Source organism: Scyliorhinus canicula, chromosome 14, assembly GCF_902713615.1.
Source record: "Scyliorhinus canicula chromosome 14, sScyCan1.1, whole genome shotgun sequence".
NCBI lineage: Eukaryota > Metazoa > Chordata > Chondrichthyes > Carcharhiniformes > Scyliorhinidae > Scyliorhinus > Scyliorhinus canicula.
The window spans coordinates 121,489,114-121,509,880 of NC_052159.1; the positions used below are offsets into that span (position 1 = coordinate 121,489,114).

At 49.0% G+C, this 20,767-nt stretch overlaps 1 protein-coding gene across 1 annotated transcript in view; it reads right to left on the minus strand.

The window, feature by feature from the left end:
• LOC119977496 (claudin-10-like) overlaps positions 1-20,767 on the minus strand; it is a 98,679-nt gene that overhangs the window by 21,625 nt on the left and 56,287 nt on the right. Inside the window, exon 4 of the mRNA XM_038818531.1 lies at positions 6,406-6,513. Coding sequence (XP_038674459.1) covers positions 6,406-6,513 — 108 coding nt within the window. The remainder of the gene's footprint in view (positions 1-6,405; positions 6,514-20,767) is intronic.

The following is a 20,767-nucleotide window of genomic DNA, read 5'->3' on the forward strand; positions in this document are numbered from 1 at the left end:
GAAACCCACGCACACACGGGGAGGATGTGTAGACTCTGCACAAACAGTGACCCAAGCTGGAATCGAACCTGGGACCCTGGAGCTGTGAAGCAATTATGCTATCCACAATGCTACCGTGCTGCCCAATGATCAGGATATGGTCCAATTAATTGGGATCAAGTTCAAGGACCGCCCAAAAGCTTGCGAAGCCCCCTTTGGGTATAAGAGAGAATCGTTCTTCTTGGCCTTGGCTCTCAGCGACGAGAGACCTGCCTGGCAGCTGCACCTAAACAAGTAAGTCCAAAGTCAACGCACGCTACGAGATAGACGGTCCTAGCGACTATTTCATACAAGTTCAATACGACAGCCTCAGAACCGGATAACTGCCATTGTTCCTCTGACTGAGGGGGCACCCGAAGCTAAGTATAGGCTTTTAGTGGTAGTGATAGTTTAGTTGGTAGAGTTTGTGCATGAGTATAATTGACTGTGTGTAAATAAATTAGTATTGATTTTGAACTTACTAACTGGTATATCGCGTCTTTGATCAGTATTCGGTTTTGAACCTTGTGGCGGTATTGACACATGTCAACACCTTGTGGCTGGCGACTCTTGAGCAAGCATAATTAGAATTAAGGACGGCGACCATATTAACCACCATAAACAGAGACAATTAAAGAGAGAACATAACGAGCAACAGTGGATTTCCAGGGTTGCAGGGATAGGGCAGGAACTTGGACACAGTACTCTTTCAGAGGGTTGGTGCAGACTGATGGGCCGAATGGCCTCCTTCTGCACTGTTGGGATTCCATGATCCTATGAAACGGCAAACCAACCCCTGTTGGCCCTGCAAAAGTCCTCCTTACTAACATCTGGGGCCATGTGCCAAAATTGGGAGAGCTGACTCGCAGACTAGTCATGCAACAGCCTGACATAGTCATACTCACAGAATCATACCTTAAAGACAATGTCCCAGACACCACTATCTTCATTCCTGGGTGCGTCCCATCTTACCGGCAGGACAGACCCAGCAGATGTGGCGGTACAGTGGGATACAGTCAGTAGGGAGTTTCCCTGGGAGTCCTCAACATCGACTCTGTAGCCTCATAGCTTCAGGTGAAACATGGGCAAGGAAATGTCATTGCTGTGTACTGTCCACCATGAGTTGATGAATCAGTACTCCTCCATGTTGAACACCACTTGGAGAAAGCAGTGAGTCTGGAATGGGCACATAATGCACTGTGGATGGGGGACTTCAATGTCCATCTGCTGACCGAGTTTTAAAAATTTAGAATACCCAATTATTATTTTTACAATCAAGGGGCAATTTAGCATGTCCAATCCACCTATCCTGCACATCTTTGGTTGTGGGGGTGAAACCCACGCAGACATGGGGAGAATGTGCAAACTCCACACGGACAGTGACTCAGGGCTGGGATTCGAACCCGGGTCCTCAGCGCCGCAGTCCCAGTGCTAACCACTGTGTCACCGTGCTGCCCTTTCTACTGACCGAGTTGACCAAGTCCCAAAGTTATAGCTGCTAGACTAGGTTTGCGGCAGTAGAATCAACAAGAGAGAAAAACACACTAGACCTCATCCTCGCCAACCTGCCTGCTGCAGATGCATCTGTCCATGACAGTATCAGTAGGAGTGACCACTGTATAGTCCTTGTGGAGGCAAAGTCCTGTCTTCACATTGAGGATACCCTCCATCGTGTTGTATGGCACTACCACTGTGCTAAATGGGATCGACTTCGAACAGATTGAGCAACTCAAGACTCAGCATCCATGAGGCACTGTGAGCCATCAGCAGCAGAATTGTACTTGGCCACAATCTGTAAACTCAGGGCCCAGCACGTCCCCCACTGTACTATTACCATCAAGCCAGGGGTTCAACCCTGGTTCAATGGAGAGTGCAGGAGAGCATGCCAGGAGCAACATCAGGCATACCACAAAAGAAGGTGTCAACTTGGTGAAGCTATAACACAGGACCACTTGTGTGCCAAACAGCATGAGCAGCAAGTGACAGAGCTAAGCAATTCCACAATAAACACATTAGACCTAAGCTCTGTAGTCCTGTCATATCCAGTTGTGAATGGTGGTGGTGGAAGCTCCATAATTCCCTTGTGCCCATTGTAAAATTAGGAAAACTGGAGGAGGAGGCCCCACAAATATTCTCATCTTCAATGATGGAGGAGCCCAGCACATCTGTACAAAAGACAAGGCTGAAGCATTCACAATGATCTTCAGCCAGAAGTGCTGAGTGGATGATCCTCCAGTCTCCTCCGGAGGTCCCCAGCATCACAGATATCAGTCTTCAGCCAATTCGATTCACTCCACATGATATTAAGAAACAGCTGAAGACACGGGATACTGCAAATGCGATGGGCTCTGACAATATTGCAGCAATAGTATTGAAGATGTGTACTCCAGAACTTGCTGTGCCCCTTGCCAAGAAGCTCAACACCATCCAGGACAAAGCAGCTTGCTTGTTTGGCACCCGTTCCACAAACATTTACTCCCTTCACCACCCACGCACAGTAACAGCAGTGTGTACCATCTACAAGCTGCAGGAACTCACCGAGGCTCCTAAGGCAGCACCTTCCAAACCCACGACACCAGCACCTAGAAGGACAAAGACAGCAGATACCTGGGAACACCACCACCTGGAAGTTTCCCTCCAAGTCACTCACCATCCTGACTTGGAACCAGTTTGCCATTCCTTCCCAGTCACTGAGTCAAAATCCTGAACCCCCCCCCTAACAGCACTGTGGGTGTACCTACACCACATGGACTGCAGCCGTTCAAGAAGGCAGCTCACCACCACCTTCTCGAGGGCAACTAGGGAAGGGCAACAAATGCAGGCCCAGCCAGTGAAGCCACATCCCATAAAAATTAATTAAAAAAAATATAACTGGTGAGGATTTGGAGCTCCATAATTCCCTTGTGCTTATTGTAAAATTAGGAAAACTTGGTAAAATTGCTATTAATTGGCTGTTTAAAATACTTAATTACTTTTCAGCCTCGCTGCAGCATTACAAAAGGACATAAATAAGATCACCTTCTGTCAGACCATCTCCCTTTGATAATAGCCTGTTCTGATGTAAAGACATAATTGATCCCAACACCTTTCACTGCATTTTACCATCGCACACGCCTCCCAGCCTGTCTCCAATGGACAGGTAAAACCTTGTAGCCAGTGTAAGTCAAAATGTTTTGCTTTCTTTCCCAACATATTGTTAAGCTGCTGTATGCTAATTATCAAATACCAAGCCTGTAGCTAATCAGGACCCTGATCCAACTACTGAGGAAAATAGTGGCGTGGTGGTCATCTCACTGGGGTCGTAATCCACAAGTTAAGGCTAATTCACTCGTGGTCTCAAAATTCACCACGGCAGCTGTTGGAATTTAAACTCTAATAAATAATAGAATGTGAATCTCGTCACACGAGGTTGTCCTTTGCTGGTGGTGCATGGTGATCTCTGCTGATATCTTGATTTTTTGCAGGGCTGCTATCTGACTTGGAGCTTCTGAATCATTTGCAGTGGTCAGCTGGAGTCTCCTAGTTACCATGATTGCTGTTGAGGGCTTTCATGTCTCTTTTGACAGTATCCCCGAATTGGAGCAGGTCTCTTGGTGAAAGCTATCTCACTATAGATCATATCCTTGGGGATGTGGCTGTCTTCTGCTCTGTGCACATGTCCAAGCCAGTGAAACCTTATTTGCTTGATTAATGCTACCATAATTGCCATGTTTTCCCCGTAAGGACTGCTTCATTGGTGGTTATATTAAACAAAAATATTGACAGAAATTGATTTCTGGATAACTGAAATTTAAATCATTTTGAAACATTAGGAATGACAAACTCTCTGTCATAGAATATACAGTGCAGAAGGAGGCCATTCGGCCCATCGAGTCTGCACCGGTCCACTTAAGCCCTCACTTCCACCCGATCCCCCGCAACCCAATAACCCCTCCTATCCTTTTAGCATGGCCAATCTACCTAACCTGCACGTCTTTGGGCAGTGGGAGGAAACCGGAGCACCCGGAGGAAACCCACGCAGACACGGGGAGGGCGTGCAGACTCCGCACAGACAGTGATCCAGCAGGGAATCGAACCTGGGACACTGGCGCTGTGAAGCCACAGTGCTATCCACTTGCGCTACTGTGCTGCCCATATCATAATGGATATAAAAAAGTAGATTCTTAATTTTAAACTTTGGTTTACATTTTAATGGTTCCATTTGAACTGTTCCATTTTGTGCAGTTATTATTCCCTGGGTAAATGTAAATAATTCTGTGATTTCATTTAGAACATGACAAATGTCTACTTACTCACAAGTTTGGAGATGAATTAGTTGATGCGAACCTTCCATTTGAGCCTGCTTTTCATCATGCTTTCATTCTTTTTCAAAATCTAAATGTGCAAATAATACCCCAAGGTGGCAGCATGTTACTGCTCACCAAACTCAAATCAGCAACAAATAGGCACCGGAAACAGATATCAGTTCCTTTGAATTAAAGGGTGTAATGCCTTTTTGAGGTGTTCTGCACAAATTGCATTGCCCTGAACATGCAAGGTCAGCTGATTTCAGGGAAATCTGATTTATTTGCAGTCAAACCACAATCTTGAAAGAAGGACTGGAAAAATCTATCCACAAATATTGACCTGAATGTGGTGCAGGAGAACACCCTGAAAGCTTGGGCTTCTACCATGCACTGTGTTCCCAAATCACCACACTCGAGATCCTTGTCTTGACTCCCAATTTCTCAATTCCCCATTCGCACCTTTACCCTTCCAGATCACAGGCTCAAACCTGCCCCTGACCATTGGCTTGATACCTCCTAGTCACAGGCTCAACTCCCTACTAATTACAGGATCAACCCACTCCTGGTCGCAAGCCCGATCCCATCTGGTTGCAGGCCCGACTCCTCCTGGTTGTGGCACTGCTGCCTCACAGCTGTAGGGTCCCAGGTTCAATTTTGGCCTCGGGTCACTGTCTGTGTAGAGTCTGCACTTTCTCCCCATGTCTGCGTGGATTTCCTCCGGGTGTACCGGTTTCTTCCCACAGTCCAAAGATGTGCAGGTTAGGAGGATTAGCCATGCTAAATTGCCCCTTAGTGTCCAAAATGTTAGATGGGGTTACGGGGATAGGGTGTAGGCGTGGGCTTAAGTAGGGTGCTCTTTCAAAGGGCCGGTGCAGACTCAATGGGCTGAATGACCTCCTTCTGTTCTGTAAATTCCATGATTCTATGATCCCTCCTAAGCTCATACCTGATCCCTTCTGACCACAGGCGTGATCCCACGTAGTTGCAGGCCGATCTCACTTCAGTGCTGGCCCCATCCTTCCTGGTCACAGGTCCCATCCCCCTTCTGGTCACAGGCCCCATCCCTCCTGGTAACAGGCACCATCCCTCCTGGTCACAGGTCCCATCCCTCCTGGTCACAGGCCCCATCCCCCTTCTGGTCACAGGCCCCATCCCCCTTCTGGTCACAGGCCCCATCCCTCCTGGCCACAGGCCCCATCCCTCCTTGCCACAGGCCCCATCCCTCCTGGTCACAGGTCCCATCCCCCTTCTTGTCACAGGCCCCATCCCACCTGGTCACAGACCACATCCCTCCTGGTCACAGGCCCCATCCCTCCTGGTCACAGGCCCCATTCCTCCTGGTCACAGGCCCCATCCCTCCTTGTCACAGGCCCCATCCCCCTTCTGGTCACAGGCCCCATCCCTCCTGGTCACAGGCCCCATCCCTCCTGGCCACAGGCCCCATCCCCCTTCTGGTCACAGGCCCCATCCCTCCTGGTCACAGGCCCCATCCCTCCTGGTCACAGGCCCCATCCCTCCTGGTCACAGGCCCCATCCCTCCTGGTCACAGGCCTCATCTCTCCTGGTCACAGGCCCCATCCCTCCTGGCCACAGGCCCCATCCCTCCTTGCCACAGGCCCCATCCCTCCTGGTCACAGGCCCCATCCCTCCTGGTCACAGGCCCCATCCCTCCTGGTCATCATCCTGGCTTGATTCCTCCTGAATGTAGACTAGATCAATTCTGATCACAGGCCTTATGAACATAGAACATTACAGTTACATAGAACATTATAGTCACAGGATCGATCGCTCAATCTCTTCAGGCCTCAGGCTTGGCTCACAGTGATTGGTGGCTCAAGCCCCTTCCTGTTGACCACTTTTATCCCCGACCAAGCACTACCTTCAGTACCTTCCCTCCTGATCAGCCTTAAATGGGAAATGAGAGACATAAAAGGAGCTGACGATTCTCCATGATCTGCCCTATCATGCTGCAGACCGATGACAATCTTACACCAATGGGACTGGACGTTGACAGCATGAATCCTGAAATTGTTTCTGGGTTGGAGTAATAACTAGGTTTCCTCTTCCTGTGTACTTTCAATAAAGTTTAATCAATGTTTACCTTTGGGATTGTTTATCTTCAGCCACTGACAAGCAAAAACTCAAACCACCCAAGATGCAAAGACTTGCGCCAGCCCAGCCACTGAACAAAGCAGTTCCTAATTCATATCTGTAGAGGTAAAATATACATGTCAATTATTTACTCAAGGAAACAGTTTAATTATCTGTATTCTACATTGTGGTCTTATTGTTCTTTTATCATATTTTTCTGAAAAACAATTTTATTGAGGCATTTTGGCATAGTAAACAACAACAATACAAAACAGTGTGCAAAGAACAATCAACATAGCGTAAAAACCAAGGGCCTACAAGGGCCCGCCTAACCACCCCCCTACATTGCCCTAACTCCACCCCCCCCCCCCACCCCCGATGGCGGTTAATTTTCCGCAAAGAAGTCGATAAATGGTTGCCACCTCCAGGCAACCCCTGACAGTGACCCTCTCAGAGCGAACTTAATTTTCTCCAGACCAAGAAAGCTCGCCCTATCCAATAGCCAGGCCTCCGACTTCGGGGGCTTTGAGTCCCTCCATGCCAGCAGAATTCGTCGTCGGGCTACCAGGGAAGCAAAGGCCAAAACGTTAACCTCTCTCTCCTCCTGGACTCCCGGGTCCTCCAAAACCCCAAAAATTGCCACTTCTGGACTCATCACCACCCTTGTTTTCAGTACCCGGGACAGAACATGCGTGAATCCCTGCCAGTACCCCCTGAGTTTTGGACATGCCCTGAACATGTGGACATGGTTCGCTGGTCCTCCCGAACATCTGGTGCACCTGTCCTCCAATCCAAAGAAGTTACTCATCCGGGCCACTGTCATGTGGGCCCGGTGGACGACTTTAAATTTAATCAGGCTGTGCCTCGCGCATGTTGCGCATGGTGCGGTCGCGTATACCCTGGTCAACGCCTCTGCCCATAAGCCCTCTTCTATCTCACCTCCGAGCTCCTCTTCCCACTTAAGCTTAGCTCCTCGGTCAGCGACTCCTGAGCCCCCATAAGTTCTTTGTATATATCTGAGACCCTCCCCTCCCCCACCCATCCACTGGACACTACCCTGTCCTGGATTCCCCCTGAGTGGCAGGCATGGGAAGGACGGAATCTGTCTGCGTAGAAAGCCCCGCACCTACAAGTACCTAAAATCATTCCCTCTCGCCAGCCCAAATTTCTCCTCCAGCGCCCTAAAACTCGGAAAGCTCCCTTCCCAGAACAGGTCCCCATCCTCTCAATCCTAGCTCTCCGCCATGTTTGGAACCCACCATCCATATTCCCCGGGGCAAACCGTTGTTTGTCATGAATTGGGGACCAAACTGATGCTCTCACTTCCCCCACGTGCTTTCTCCATTGGCCCCAGTCGCCACCACTATAGGGCTGGTGGAGTACCGCGCCGGCGGGAGCGGCAGGGGCGCCGTAATCAGGGCTGCCAAACTGGTGCCCCTGTATGAAGCGGCCTCCATCCGCCCCCAAACTGACCCCACACCCACCATCCACTTCCTTATCATAGCTATGTTGGCCGCCCAGTAGTAATTACTAAAGTTTGGCAGCACCAACCCCCCTTCCCCTCGGTTCCTCTCGAGTATCACCCGCGGGGACTTTCCCGCCCACACCAATCCCATAATCATTTTATTAACTTTCTTGAAAAAAGACCGCCGAATGAAAATGGGGAGACACTGGAACACGAACAGGCATCTCGGGAGGATCGTCATTTTAACCGTCTGCATTCTTCCCGCTCGTGTCAGTGGGAGCGCATCCCACCTCCGGAACTCGACCCTCATTTGCTCCACCAACCAAAATAAGTTCAACTTGTGCAACTGGCCCCAGTCCCGCGTCACCTGTATCCCTAAGTATCTAAAACTGTCCCCTACTTGCCTAAACGGCAGTCCCCTCAACCTACCCTCCTGGCCCCTCGCCTGGACTACAAATAACTCACTTTTTCGTTTATACCCCGAGAACCAGCTGAATTCCTTCAGGATTCCCATGATTTCATCCATCCCGGCCACTGGATCCGTGATGTATAAGAGCAGGTCGTCGGCGTACAACCAAACTCTGTGTTCCCTCCCCCCTCCTCCCGCACCATCCACTTACAACCCCTAGAAGCTCTTAGGGCAATTGCCAGCGGTTCTATGGCTAGCAGTGGGGAGAGGGGGCACCCCTGCCTCGTCCCTCAGTACAGTCTAAAATAGTCAGACGTCGTCCTATTCGTCCTAACACTAGTCTCCAGAGCCTGATACAACAGTCTGACCCAGTCGATAAGGCCCTCCCCGAACCCAAATCGTCCCAGCATCTCCCATAAATAGTCCCATTCAACCCGGTCGAAAGCCTTCTCGGCATCCATTGCCACAACTACCTCTGCCTCCCTACTCTCCGGGGGCATCATGATCACATTCAGCAGCCCTGTGACCCATCCCCCACCCACCTATCAACACCACTTCCCCAAACCAGCCATCCTTGAGCAAATGCTCTGAGGAAAAAAACCCAAGGAAGAAAGAAAACCCTACCCTAGTGCAAATCGAATAAAACAAAATAAATAATAGGCACTTCCATCCACCCCGATCAGAACACAAAAAGCTCCCAGCACCAAATACCTTAACTACCTTCTTTTTCCAGTGAAAACTTGAGTACAGAAGAGAAAAAAAACAACACAACACAAGAAAAACGCGTAAACATCGCTTACTAACTTTTTAACTTAAGTCCAAAAAAGTCCTCAGTTCTGCACCAGCCCTTCTTTCTTGGCAAAGTCCATCGCGTTCTCGGGCTCCTCAAAGTAATGGTGCCGACCCTCGTGCGTGAGCCAAAGGCGCGCTGGGTAGCAGCCCAAACTTCACCTGCTTCTTAAACACAATCTCTTTGACTTGCCTGTAGCCTGCCCTCCTTCTGGCCACCCCACACTCGTTGCCTGGTAGATGCACAAGACACCGTTATTCTAATGGCAGCTCCGCGTACGCTTGGCCCACTGTAGCACCCGCTCCTTGTCCAGTAACCTGTGGAACCTGACCACCGTCGCTCAGGGGTGGCCCCCCGCTTGCGGCTGCCTCACCAGGGCTCTGTGTGCCCTGTGTACCTCCAACGGGCGAGGGAAGGCACCATCCCCCAACAGGAGCTGTTGCTCCTTGGCCCACTGTAGCACCCGCTCCTTATCCAGGAACCTGTCCAGGAACCTGACCACCATCGCTCGGGGTGGGGGGGGGGGGGGGGAGAGGCGCTCGCGGCTGCCTGGCCAGCGCTCTCTGTGCCCTGTCCGCCTCCAATGGGCGAGAGAAGGCATCATCCCCCAACAGCTTCTGGAACATGTCTGCCACATACGCAGCGCCTTTTTCTCCCTCAGCCCCCTCTGGGAGACCAACAATTCTCAAATTCTGCCGACGGGACCTATTTTCCAGGTCGTCTACCTTTTCCAGAAGCCTTCTTTGTTGGTCTTTCAGTCTCTCCGTCTCCACCTCCATCACCGTTTGGTGATCCTCCTGCTCCTTTTCCAGTTTCCGGATCGTCCGATCCTGGGCAGCCAGCGTGTGCTCCAGGCCCTCGATTGATTTCTGAATTGGGTCTAAACTGTCCTGTTTCAGTGCGGTAAAGCCTTCTTGAATGACCTGCAGCAGATGCTCCGTTGTTGGTTGGGCCGTCTGCATCGGGGACGGACATCGGCCAGATTGTCCTCAGCAGCAGCTTCCACACTGCCCTTGTTTGCCCACTTCTTCAACTGTTTGCAATTCTTTCTGCTTCTTAATTCCATACACCTATATCTGGAGGCAGTGCCTGAGTGCCTATGCCTTCAGATCCAGCGCTCAAAAGTACAAAAACGTCAGGGGAAAAGGTCCAAAAGTCCGACCGGATCAAGAGCCACCAAATATGCGACTTACTCCCTCATAGCCGCCACCGGAAATCTCCTTCCTGTTCTTTATGAAGGGCTCACAGGGATAAAAACAAATCCCAATGTAGAAATTAAACAAAAGTTTCATTTTTCTTTAAAATAAATCATTGCAGCATTGACTGGCTCAGACAACGCCACCACGTGGAGTATTCATTAAGCATTCAGCTATTCTGCTGCTTATTTCACGTGGGGGGAATAATTCTGTCCAATTCACTCAATGACCATTGATAGACCATAAATAAAACAAGGAGCTTGACCCATTTTGCTACACAGAGCGTAATACATGCAAAATATGACTTCCGGTGACCGGGAACGTGCTTAGCAATCGCACTTTATGTGGCTCTCCTCCGAAAGACAGAAAATAGGCACTTTTAGCCAAAATTAGCCCACAAAACCTGGACTGAAACATCCCCTCACACTCAACAATACAAGAAATGCTGGCAAACAGCAGCTCCAGAGTCCGTAGAGACACCAGAAACAGCGAGGGAGCTAGCGAGCGGGTCAGCTCTCAATGTCCAGCCTATCTGACCCTCTGATCATCTTGTATGCCTCAATTAAGTCACCTCTTAACCTTCTTCTCTCGAACTAAAACAGCCTCAAGTCCTTCAGCCTTTCCTCGTAAGATCTTCCCTCCATACCAGGCAATATCGTTGTAAATCTCCTCTGTACCCTTTCCAATGCTTCCACATCCTTCCTATAATGCGGCAACCAGAATTGCACACAATACTCCAAATGCGGCCGCACCAGAGTTTTGCACAACTGCAACATGACCTCATGGCTCCGAAACTCAATTCCTCTACCAATAAAAGCTAACACACCGTACGCCTTCTTGACAACCCTCTCAACCTGGGTGGCAACTTTCAGGGATCTATGGGCATGGACACCGAGATCTCTCTGATCGTCCACACTACCAAGAATCTTACCATTAGCCTAGTACTCTGTCTTCCTGTTATTCCTTCCAAAATGAATCACCTCACACATTTCTGCATTAAACTCCATTTGCCACCTGTCAGCCCAGCTCTGCAGCTTATCTATACCCCTCTGTAACTTGTAACATCCTTCTGCACTGTCCACAACTCCACCGACTTTAGTGTCATCGGCAAATTTCCTCACCCATCCTTCTACGCCTTCTACGCCCTCCTCCAGGTCATTTTTAAAAATGACAAACAGCAGCGGCCCCAAAACAGCCCATCAACCACCACCCTTTGTCTTCTATCAGCTAGCCAATTTCTGATCCAAACTGTTAAATCACCCTGAATCCCATGCCTCTGTATTTTCTGCAATAGCCTACCGTGGGGAACCTTATCAAACGTTTTACTGAAATCCATATACACCACATCAACTGCTTTACCCTCATCCACCTGTTTGGTCACCTTCTCGAATAACTCAATAAGGTTTGTGAGAAACAACCTACCCTTCACAAAACAATGTTGACTATCTCTAATCAAATTATTCCTTTCCAGATGATTATACATCCTATCTCTTATAAAGTTTTCCAAGACTTTTCCCACAACAGAAGTAAGGCTCACTGGTCTATAGTTACCGGGGTTATCTCTACTCCCCTTTTTGAACAAGGGGACAACATTTGCTATCCTCCAGTCTTCTGGCACTATTCCTGTAGACAAAGGTGACTTAAAGATCAAAGCCAAAGGCTCAGCAATCTCCTCCCTAGCTTCCCAGAGAATCCTAGGATAAATCCCATCCGGCCCAGGGGACCTATCTATTTTCACACTTTCCAGAATCGCTAACACCTCCTCCTTATGAACCTCAAGCCCTTCTAGTCTAGTAGCCTGTATCTCAGTATTCTCCTCGACAACATTGTCTTTTTCCTGTGTGAATACAGACGAAAAATACTCATTTAGCACCTCTCCTATCTCCTCGGACTCTACGCACAACTTCCCACTACTGTCCTTGACTGGCCCTACTCTTAATCTAGTCATTCTTTTATTCCTGACATATCTATAGAAAGCTTTAGGGTTATCCTTGATCCTACCTGCCAAAGACTTCTCATGTCCGCTCCTGGCTCTTCTTAGCTCTCTCTTTAGAGCCTTCCTAGCTAACTTGTAACTCTCAAGCGCCCTAACTGAACCATCACGTCTCATCTTTACATAATCCTCCTTCTTCCTCTTGACAAGTGTTTCAACTGCTTTAGTAAATCATGGTTCCCTCGCTCGACCACTTCCTCCCTGCCTAACAGGTACATACTTATCAAGGACATGCAGTAGCTGTTCCTTGAACATGCTCCACATTTCCATTGTGCCCATCCCCTGCAGTTTTCTTCTCCAGGCGATGCATCCTAAGTCTTGCCTCATCGCATCATAATTGCCTTTCCCCCAGGTATGACTCTTGCCTTACGGTTTATACCTGTCCCTTTCCATCACTAAAGTAAACGTAATCGAATTGTGGTCACTATCACCAAAGTGCTCACCTATATTCTATAACCTGAAGGGGAAGGTGGAGACAAGAAAACCAGTCGTGACTCCAGAACATCAGGAAAGTGGGCCTGCCAGAGGGAACCGAGGGCAAAGACCCAAGCAACCATGTGGCCCAGATGCTGTGGAATCTCATGGGGAATCCCACAGCCTCCCCAAGCCGCCAGAGACAACAGGGCCCATAGATCACCAAGGCCCAAACCCAAGGCAAGGAAGCTGCCGAGAGGGATCATTGTCAAATTACATTGCTACCAGGACTGAGAAAATCCTTCGCTGGGCCAGGCAAACAAAGGGCTGCAGCTGGGAGGGACACAGGATCAGGGTGTATTAGGACATTGGATCAAATCAACAGGGGTGGGGGGAACTGGCTTCAACAGGTTACTTGTGGCAACATGGAACAAAATGGCACCGCAAGCAGCCACTTTAGAGGATCTCGAAACAAAGGGAAACCCCGGAGTGTAGGGGTATACACGGCGTATACACAGTTGGTGGCCATGTTAGGGGCAGCACGGTAGCATGGTGGTTAGCATAAATGCTTCACAGCTCCAGGGTCCTAGGTTCGATTCCCGGCTGGGTCACTGTCTGTGTGGAGTCTGCACGTCCTCCCCCTGTGTGCGTGGGTTTCCTCCGGGTGCTCCGGTTTCCTCCCACAGTCCAAAGATGTGCGGGTTAGGTGGATTGGCCATGCTAAATTGCCGTAGTGTCCTAATAAATGTAAGGTTAGGGGGGGGGGGTGTTGTTGGGTTACGGGTATAGGGTGGATATGTGGGTTTGAGTAGGGTGATCATGGCTCGGCACAACATTGAGGGCCGAAGGGCCTGTTCTGTGCTGTACTGTTCTATGTTCTATGTTCTATGTTGGGTGGCCCTTGCACAAAGGGAAACCCAGGAGGACAGGGGCATAACCAGAAGATAAGTATGGTTAGATAGATAGGATGAATGCATGGCTTGAGAAATGGTGCAAGAGGGAGGGATTCTAATTCCTAGGGCATTGCAACCAGTTCTGGGGTAGGTGGGATTCGTACAAACCGGACGGTCTCCACCTGGCAGGACTGGAACCGATGTCCTGGTGTTGCTAGTGCTGTTGGAGAGGGTTTAAACTAATGTGGCAGGGGGATGGGAACCGATGCAGGAAGTCGGAGGGAAGTAAAACGCGGCCAGAAACAAAAAGCAGTAAGGAGGAAAATTAGAGGCAGAGAAGCCGCAGTCAAAAATCAAAAAGGGCCACAGTACAGGGTACAGTGACTGAGGAGAGTGTGAAAAGGGAGGTGGTCAGTGCAGAATTGAGGGTGTTGTACCTAAATGCGCCCAGTATATGGAACAAGGTAAATGAGCTTGTTGCGCACATTGAAATTGGCCGATACGATGTTGTGGGCATCACAGAGACGTGGCTGCAAGGGGATCAGGGCTGGGATCTAAATATCCAAGGATACATGTCCTATTGAAAGGACAGGCAGATGGGTTGCATTGTTGGGAAGGAATGAAGTTAAATTGATAAAAAGGAGCGATATAGAATCAGAAGGCATAGAATCTCTGTGGGTAGAGTTGAGGAATCGCAAAGGTAAAAAAATACTGATAGGAGTTATGTACAGGCCCCCTAGCAGTAGTAAGGATGTGGGGCACAAAATAAATCAGGAGATAGAAAAGGCATGTAAAAAAAACAATATTACAATAATCATGGGGGACTTCAATATGCACGTGGACTGAGAAAATCAGGTTGGTAGTGAATCCCAAGAAATGGAATTTGTGGAATGTTTTTTTGGTTTTTTGGAGCAGCTTTTGACAGAGCCTACTAGGGAACAGGCAATTCTGGGTTTGGTGATGTGTAATGAGGCAGACTTGATTAGGGAACTTGAGGTGAAGGAATCTTTAGGGAGCAGTGACCATAACATGATAGAATTTACCCTGCAGTTTGAGAGGGAGAAGCTGCAATCAGATGTAACGGTATTACAATTAAATGGAACTACAAAGACATGAGGGAGGAGCTGGGCAGAGTTGATTGGAAAAGGAGCCGAGCAGGGAAGACAGTGGAACAGCAATGGCAGGGGCTTTTGGGGGTTATTAGGGAGGCACAACAGAAATTCATCCCAAGGAGGAGGAAACATGCTGAGGGGAGGACAAGGCAGCCATGACTGATGAGAGATGTCGAGGACAGCAAAAAGGCTAAAGAAAAAGCATACAAAGTGGCGAGGATAGTGGGAAACCAGAGGATTAGGAAGCGTTTAAAAGCGAGCAGAGGACAACTAAGAAAGCAAAAAGGGGGAGAAGATGAAGTATGAGTGCAAGCTAGCTAGTAATATAAAGGAAGATAGGAAGAGATTTTTTTCAATACATAAAAGGTAAGAGAGAGGCAAAAATAGACATTGGACCAATGGAAAATGTGGCTGGAGAAGTAATGAAAGGAAACAAAGAAATGGCAGACAAACTGAATAGTTACTTTGCATCAGTCTTCATGGTGAAAGACACCAGTGGGATGGCCAGAGCCCCAGGAGAACCAGGGGGCAGAGGTGAGTGCAGCGACCATGACCAAGGAGAAGGTTCTGGGGAAACTGAAAGATCTGAAGGTGGATAAGTCACCTGGACTGGATGGACTACACCTCAGAGTCCTAAAAGAGATAGCTGAGGAGATTGTGGAGGTATTAGTGATGATCTTTCAGGAATCACTGGAGGCAGGAAGGGTCCCAGAGGACTGGAAGGTGGCTAATGCAACACCACTGTTTAAGAAGAGAGGAAGGCAGAAGACGGGAAATTATAGGCCGGTTAGCCTGACTTCGGTCATTGGTAAGATTTTAGAGTCTGTTATTAAAGATGAGATCGCAAAGTACTTGAAAGTGCATGGTAAAATAGGACTGAGTCAACACGGCTTTGTCAAAGGGAGGTTGTGTCTAACAAATCTGATAGAGTTCTTTGAGGAGGTAACAAGGAAGTTAGACAAAGGAGAACCAGTGGACGGGATTTATTTAGTTTTCCAGAAGGTCTTTGACAAGGTGCCGCACAGGAGATTGTTAAATAAGGGTAATATCATGGCATACACAGATACATAGAACATACATTGCAGAAGGAGGCCATTCGGCCCATCAAGTCTGCACTGACCCACTTAAGCCCTCACTTCCACCCTATCCCCCTAACCCAATAACTCCTCCTAACCTTTCTGGACACTAAGGCAATTTAGCATGGCCAATTCACCTAACCTGCACATCTTTGGACTGTGGGAGGAAACAGAGCTCCCGGAGAAAACCCACACAGGTACGGACAGAATGTACAGACTCCGCCCAGACAGTGACACAGCGGGGAAATTGAACCTGGGACCCTGGCCCACGTGTTCTACCGTGCTGCCCGGCATGGATTGTGGATTGGCTGACTGGCAGATGGCAGAGAGTGGGGACAAAGGAGTCTTTTTCAGGATGACAGCCGGTGACTAGTGGTGTGCCTCAGGGTCGGTGCTGGGACCACAACTTTTCACAATGTACATTAATGATCTGGAAGAAGGAACTTAAGGCACTGTTGCTAAGTTTGCAGATGATACAAAGATCTGTAGAGGGACAGGTAGCATTGAGGAAGCAAGGGGGCTGCAGAAGGACTTGGACAAGCCAGGAGAGTGGGCAATGAAGTGGCAAATGAAATACAATGAGCAAAAGTGTGAGGTTATGCACTTTGGAAGGAGGAATTTAGGTATTGATATTTTCTAAATGGAGAAATGCTTTGGAAATCAGAAGCAGAAAGGGACTTGGGAGTCCTAGTTCACGATTCTCTTAAGGTTAATCTGCAGGTTCAGTCGGCAGTTAAGAAGGCAAATGCAATGTTAGCATTCATGTCAAGAGGGCTAGAATACAAGACCAGGGTTGTGCTTCTGAGGCTATATAAGGCTCTGGTCAGACCCCATTTGGAGTATTGTGAGCAGTTTTGGGCCCCATATCTAAGGAAGGATGTGCTGGCCTTAGAAAGGGTCCAGAGGAGGTTCACAAGAATGATCCATGGAATGAATAACTTGTCGTATGAGGGATGGTTGAGGACTCTGCATCTGTACTCATTGGAGTTTAGAAGGAAAGCTCGTGTTCGAAACAAACCTGTTGGACTTTAACCTGGTGTTGTAAGACTTCTTACTGTGCTCACCCCAGTCCAATGCCGGCATCTCCACATCACAATTTATCTTGACAGTTCAACAATAGTAGTAAATTTAATTTATACAGAACCATTTATAAATAAATAAAATAAATCAATAATCTTTATTATTGTCACAAGTAGGCTTACATTAACACTGCAATGAAGTTACTGTGAAAAGTCCCGATTCGCCACATTCCTGCGCCTGTTCGGGTACACTGAGAGAAAATTCAGAACATCCAATTCACCTAACAAGCACGTCTTTCAGGACTTTTGGGAGGAAACCGGAGCTTCCAGAGGAACCCCACGCAGATATGGGGAGAATGTGTAGACTTCGCACAGTGATCCAAGTGGGAATCAAGCCTGGGACCCTGGTGCCGTGAAGCAACAATGCTAACCACTGTGCTAATGTGCAGGCATTTAATGTTAAAAAAAACCCAAGTCACTTTGTCAATAAAAATATGTGAAATCTGGATGTCACACAATAGAGGGAGAAGTTAGATGGGGTGAGTAACTGTCAAATACATGGATATTGACAAGGCTTCTAAAAGAGGAACAAAATGTGGAGAGGTGATCAGGTTTAGGGGGAAGTGCAGACCCCGCACACACAGTGACCCGAGCCGGGAATCAAACCTGGGACCCTGTAGCTGTGAGGCGACTGGTGCTAACCACTGTGCTACCGTGCTGCTGCTGAGGGTAATTGTAAAAAGATCAAAACTAAAAGAGTATTTACTGCTGAAGGACATTTCAATGGTGTGGTGGGCAATTAAATGGAGAGATTTGTAAAGGTGAATGGGGAATTTCAATTGAATGAGTTGGTGATGGGGAACTCATGATGGCCAGTGAGAGAAGTCCTAATGGGTGAGTGATGCTGGATAGGGATTTCTCTGTTCAAAGGGAATTATATTTTGTGCAGCTAAGAAAGCGAATATTCAAATCTGGAGGTGACCATATATAGTTAAGAATTTCACTGTTGGAGGGGCTGAGGTTGAGTTGCAAACAGGTAGTGTTGTACAGATAAAAACAGATAGCTAGGGTAATGGATAGAATGTGAACGTCGAACAGATGCCAAAGTTTCCAGGTAACCTGATTCAACCTGAGAAAATGATGGAGATGGAACTAGTGCCATTTCGGGGTCTCAAACAATGGTTTTGGTCTTACTAATTTTTGGAGAAATGTTGTTTTGATATGCAACATCATGCTCACGTAATTGGATTTAAAAATACTCCTGATTCTCATTTCTATGCTTTTTCTCAAACTTCAATCAATTGCTTGGTAGTACAAAACCTGATTATTGCTGAAAAGAGAGACATGTTGCTGAAACTTTTCATCTTGCACTCATCAGGACAAACACAATCACAGGATAATACAGTGCAGAAGAGGCCCTTCGGCCCATTGAGTCTGCACCGATGCATGAAAGGCCCTGACCTGCCTAGCTAATCCTACTTGCCAGCATTTGACCCAGAGACCTGAATGTTATGGTGTGCCAAGTACACATCCAGGTCCTTTTTAAAGGATGTGAGGCATCCCACCTCTACCACCCTCCCAGGCAGTGCATTCCAGACCATCGCCATTCTCTGGGTAAAAATGTTTTTCCTCGAATCCAGCCGAAACCTCCCACCCCTCACTTTGAACTTGTGTCCCCTTCAAAAAAGGGGGCAGCTGCTCTCTATCCACCCTGTCCAGGCCCCTCATAATCTTGTGCACCTCTCAGTCTTCTCTGCTCCAGAGAACACTCCAAGCCTATCCAACTTCTCTTTATAACTTAAATGTTCAATCCCAGGCAACATTCTGGTGAATCTTCTCTGCACCCCGTCCAGCGCAATTACATTATTTCTATAATGTGATGACCAGAATTGTACACAGTATTCCAGCTGCAGCCTCACCAACGTTCTATATAGCTCCATCATTACCTTCCCGCTTTTGTAATCTATGCCCTGATTGATGAAAGCAAGTGTCCCGTATGCCATTTTCACCGCCCTATTAACCTGCCCTTCTGCCTTCAGAGATCTGCCCCAGCAGACGTGTCATCAACCTCGTGCTATTTGTGGGGGCAGCCATCTTCCAGCCCTCACAGCACGTGCGACTCACGGGGGCCACCATCTTGGCCATCCTCCCCCACGCGGCCAGCAACATGCGATCCATGGGGGCCGCCATCTTGGACGCCATCTTCCTCACCGCCCGCCATGCTCGGCCAACGCCATCTTGGCCACCATCTGCTACGCCGCCCGACGCGTACGATCAACGAGAGCAGCCACCGCGGAGCTGCCCCAGCACCTCCGACCATGCTGACTACCCGCAACTCAGCGCGGTCACCCTGGACCAGTCGCGACCCAAGCCCTCTGGAGTTCTATGATGACCGTCCGGGTAAACGGGCATGAGACGCCTTGCCTTTTCGACTCCGTGAGCACAGAGAGCTTCATTCACCCGGACATGGTAAGACGCTGCTCGCTCAGAATTTTCCCGGCGCACCAAACCATCTCCCTCGCCTCTGGGTCGCACTCGGTGCAAATCCAAGGGTGCACTACTGCAACCCTAGCAATACAGGGCACCGAGTACGCCAATTTTAAATTATATGTGCTCCCAGACCTCTGCACTCCTCTCCTATTGGGACTAGATTTCCAATGCAACCTCAGGAGCCTAACCCTGAAGTTCTACCCCCACTCACCATATGCAGCCTCGCGACCCTAAAAGTCGACCCTCCCCCACTCTTTGCAAACCTCACCGCTGACTGCAAACCAGTCGCTACCAGAAGCAGGCGGTATAACATACAGGGCAGGACTTTTATCACGTCCGAGGTCCAGTGACCCTTGCGGGAGGGAGTCATCGAGGCCAGCAATAGCCCCTGCGGAGCTCAGGTGGTGGTCGTCAAGACCGGGGAAAAGAAAAGGAAGATTGTAGATTACAGCCAAACCATAAACCGATACACGCAACTCGATGCGTACCCCCTTTCCCGGATTGCAGACATGGTAAACCAGATCGCACATTATCGGGTGGTCTCCACGGTGGATCTGAAGTCTCCATACCATGAGTTCCAAATCCGCCCGGATGACCGCCACAACACGGCTTTTGAGGCAGACGGCCGCCTTTTCCACTTCCCCTTTGGCGTCACGAACAGGGTTTCGGTATTCCAAAGAACAATGGACCGAATGGTGGACCAGTACGGGCTGCGGGTCACATTTCCGTACTTGGACAATGTCACCATCTGCGGCCATGATCAGCAGGACCACGATGCCAACCTCCACAGATTTCTCCAAACTGCCCAAACCCTAAACCTCACGTACAACAAGGAGAAATGCGTTTTCCGCACAACCAGACTAGCCATCCTTGGCTACGTCATGGAAAACGGGGTCCTAGGACCCGACCCTGACCTTATGCTCCCCCTCCTGCAACTTCCCCTCCCCTACTGCCCCAAGGCCCTGAAGAGGTGCCTCAGGTTCTTTTCATATTACGCCCAGTGGGTCTCCAAGTATGCGGACAAAGCCCACCCATTAATTAAGGCCACCATCTTCCCACTGGCAGCCGAGGGCCGCCAGGCCTTCAGCTGCATCAAGGCAGACAGCGCCAAAGCCACGGTGGATGAGTCCGTCCCCTTCCAGCTGGAGAGCGACACATCAGTGGTCGCTCTCGCCGCTACCCTCAATCAAGCAGGCAGACCGGCTGCGGTTTTTGTTGCGCACCCTCACCAGCTCCGAAATTCGGCACTCCTCAGTCGAGAAGGAGGCCCAAACCATCGTGGAAGCCGTACGGCACTGTGGTGATATGATTTGCATAGCTGTCTGCCATTGGTGCAGAACCCCGGCTTACCATTGGCCCTGGTCGGTCATGTGCCTCCCGACCAATTGGTTGAGACCAGTCATGTGACTGCTCTCCGATTGGTTGAGAGGCTGAGTTAACCACGCCTCCTTACCGAAGTATAAATAGTCGAAGCGCCCAGCGGTCGTCCATTTTATTGTAGACAACCGCAGGTCT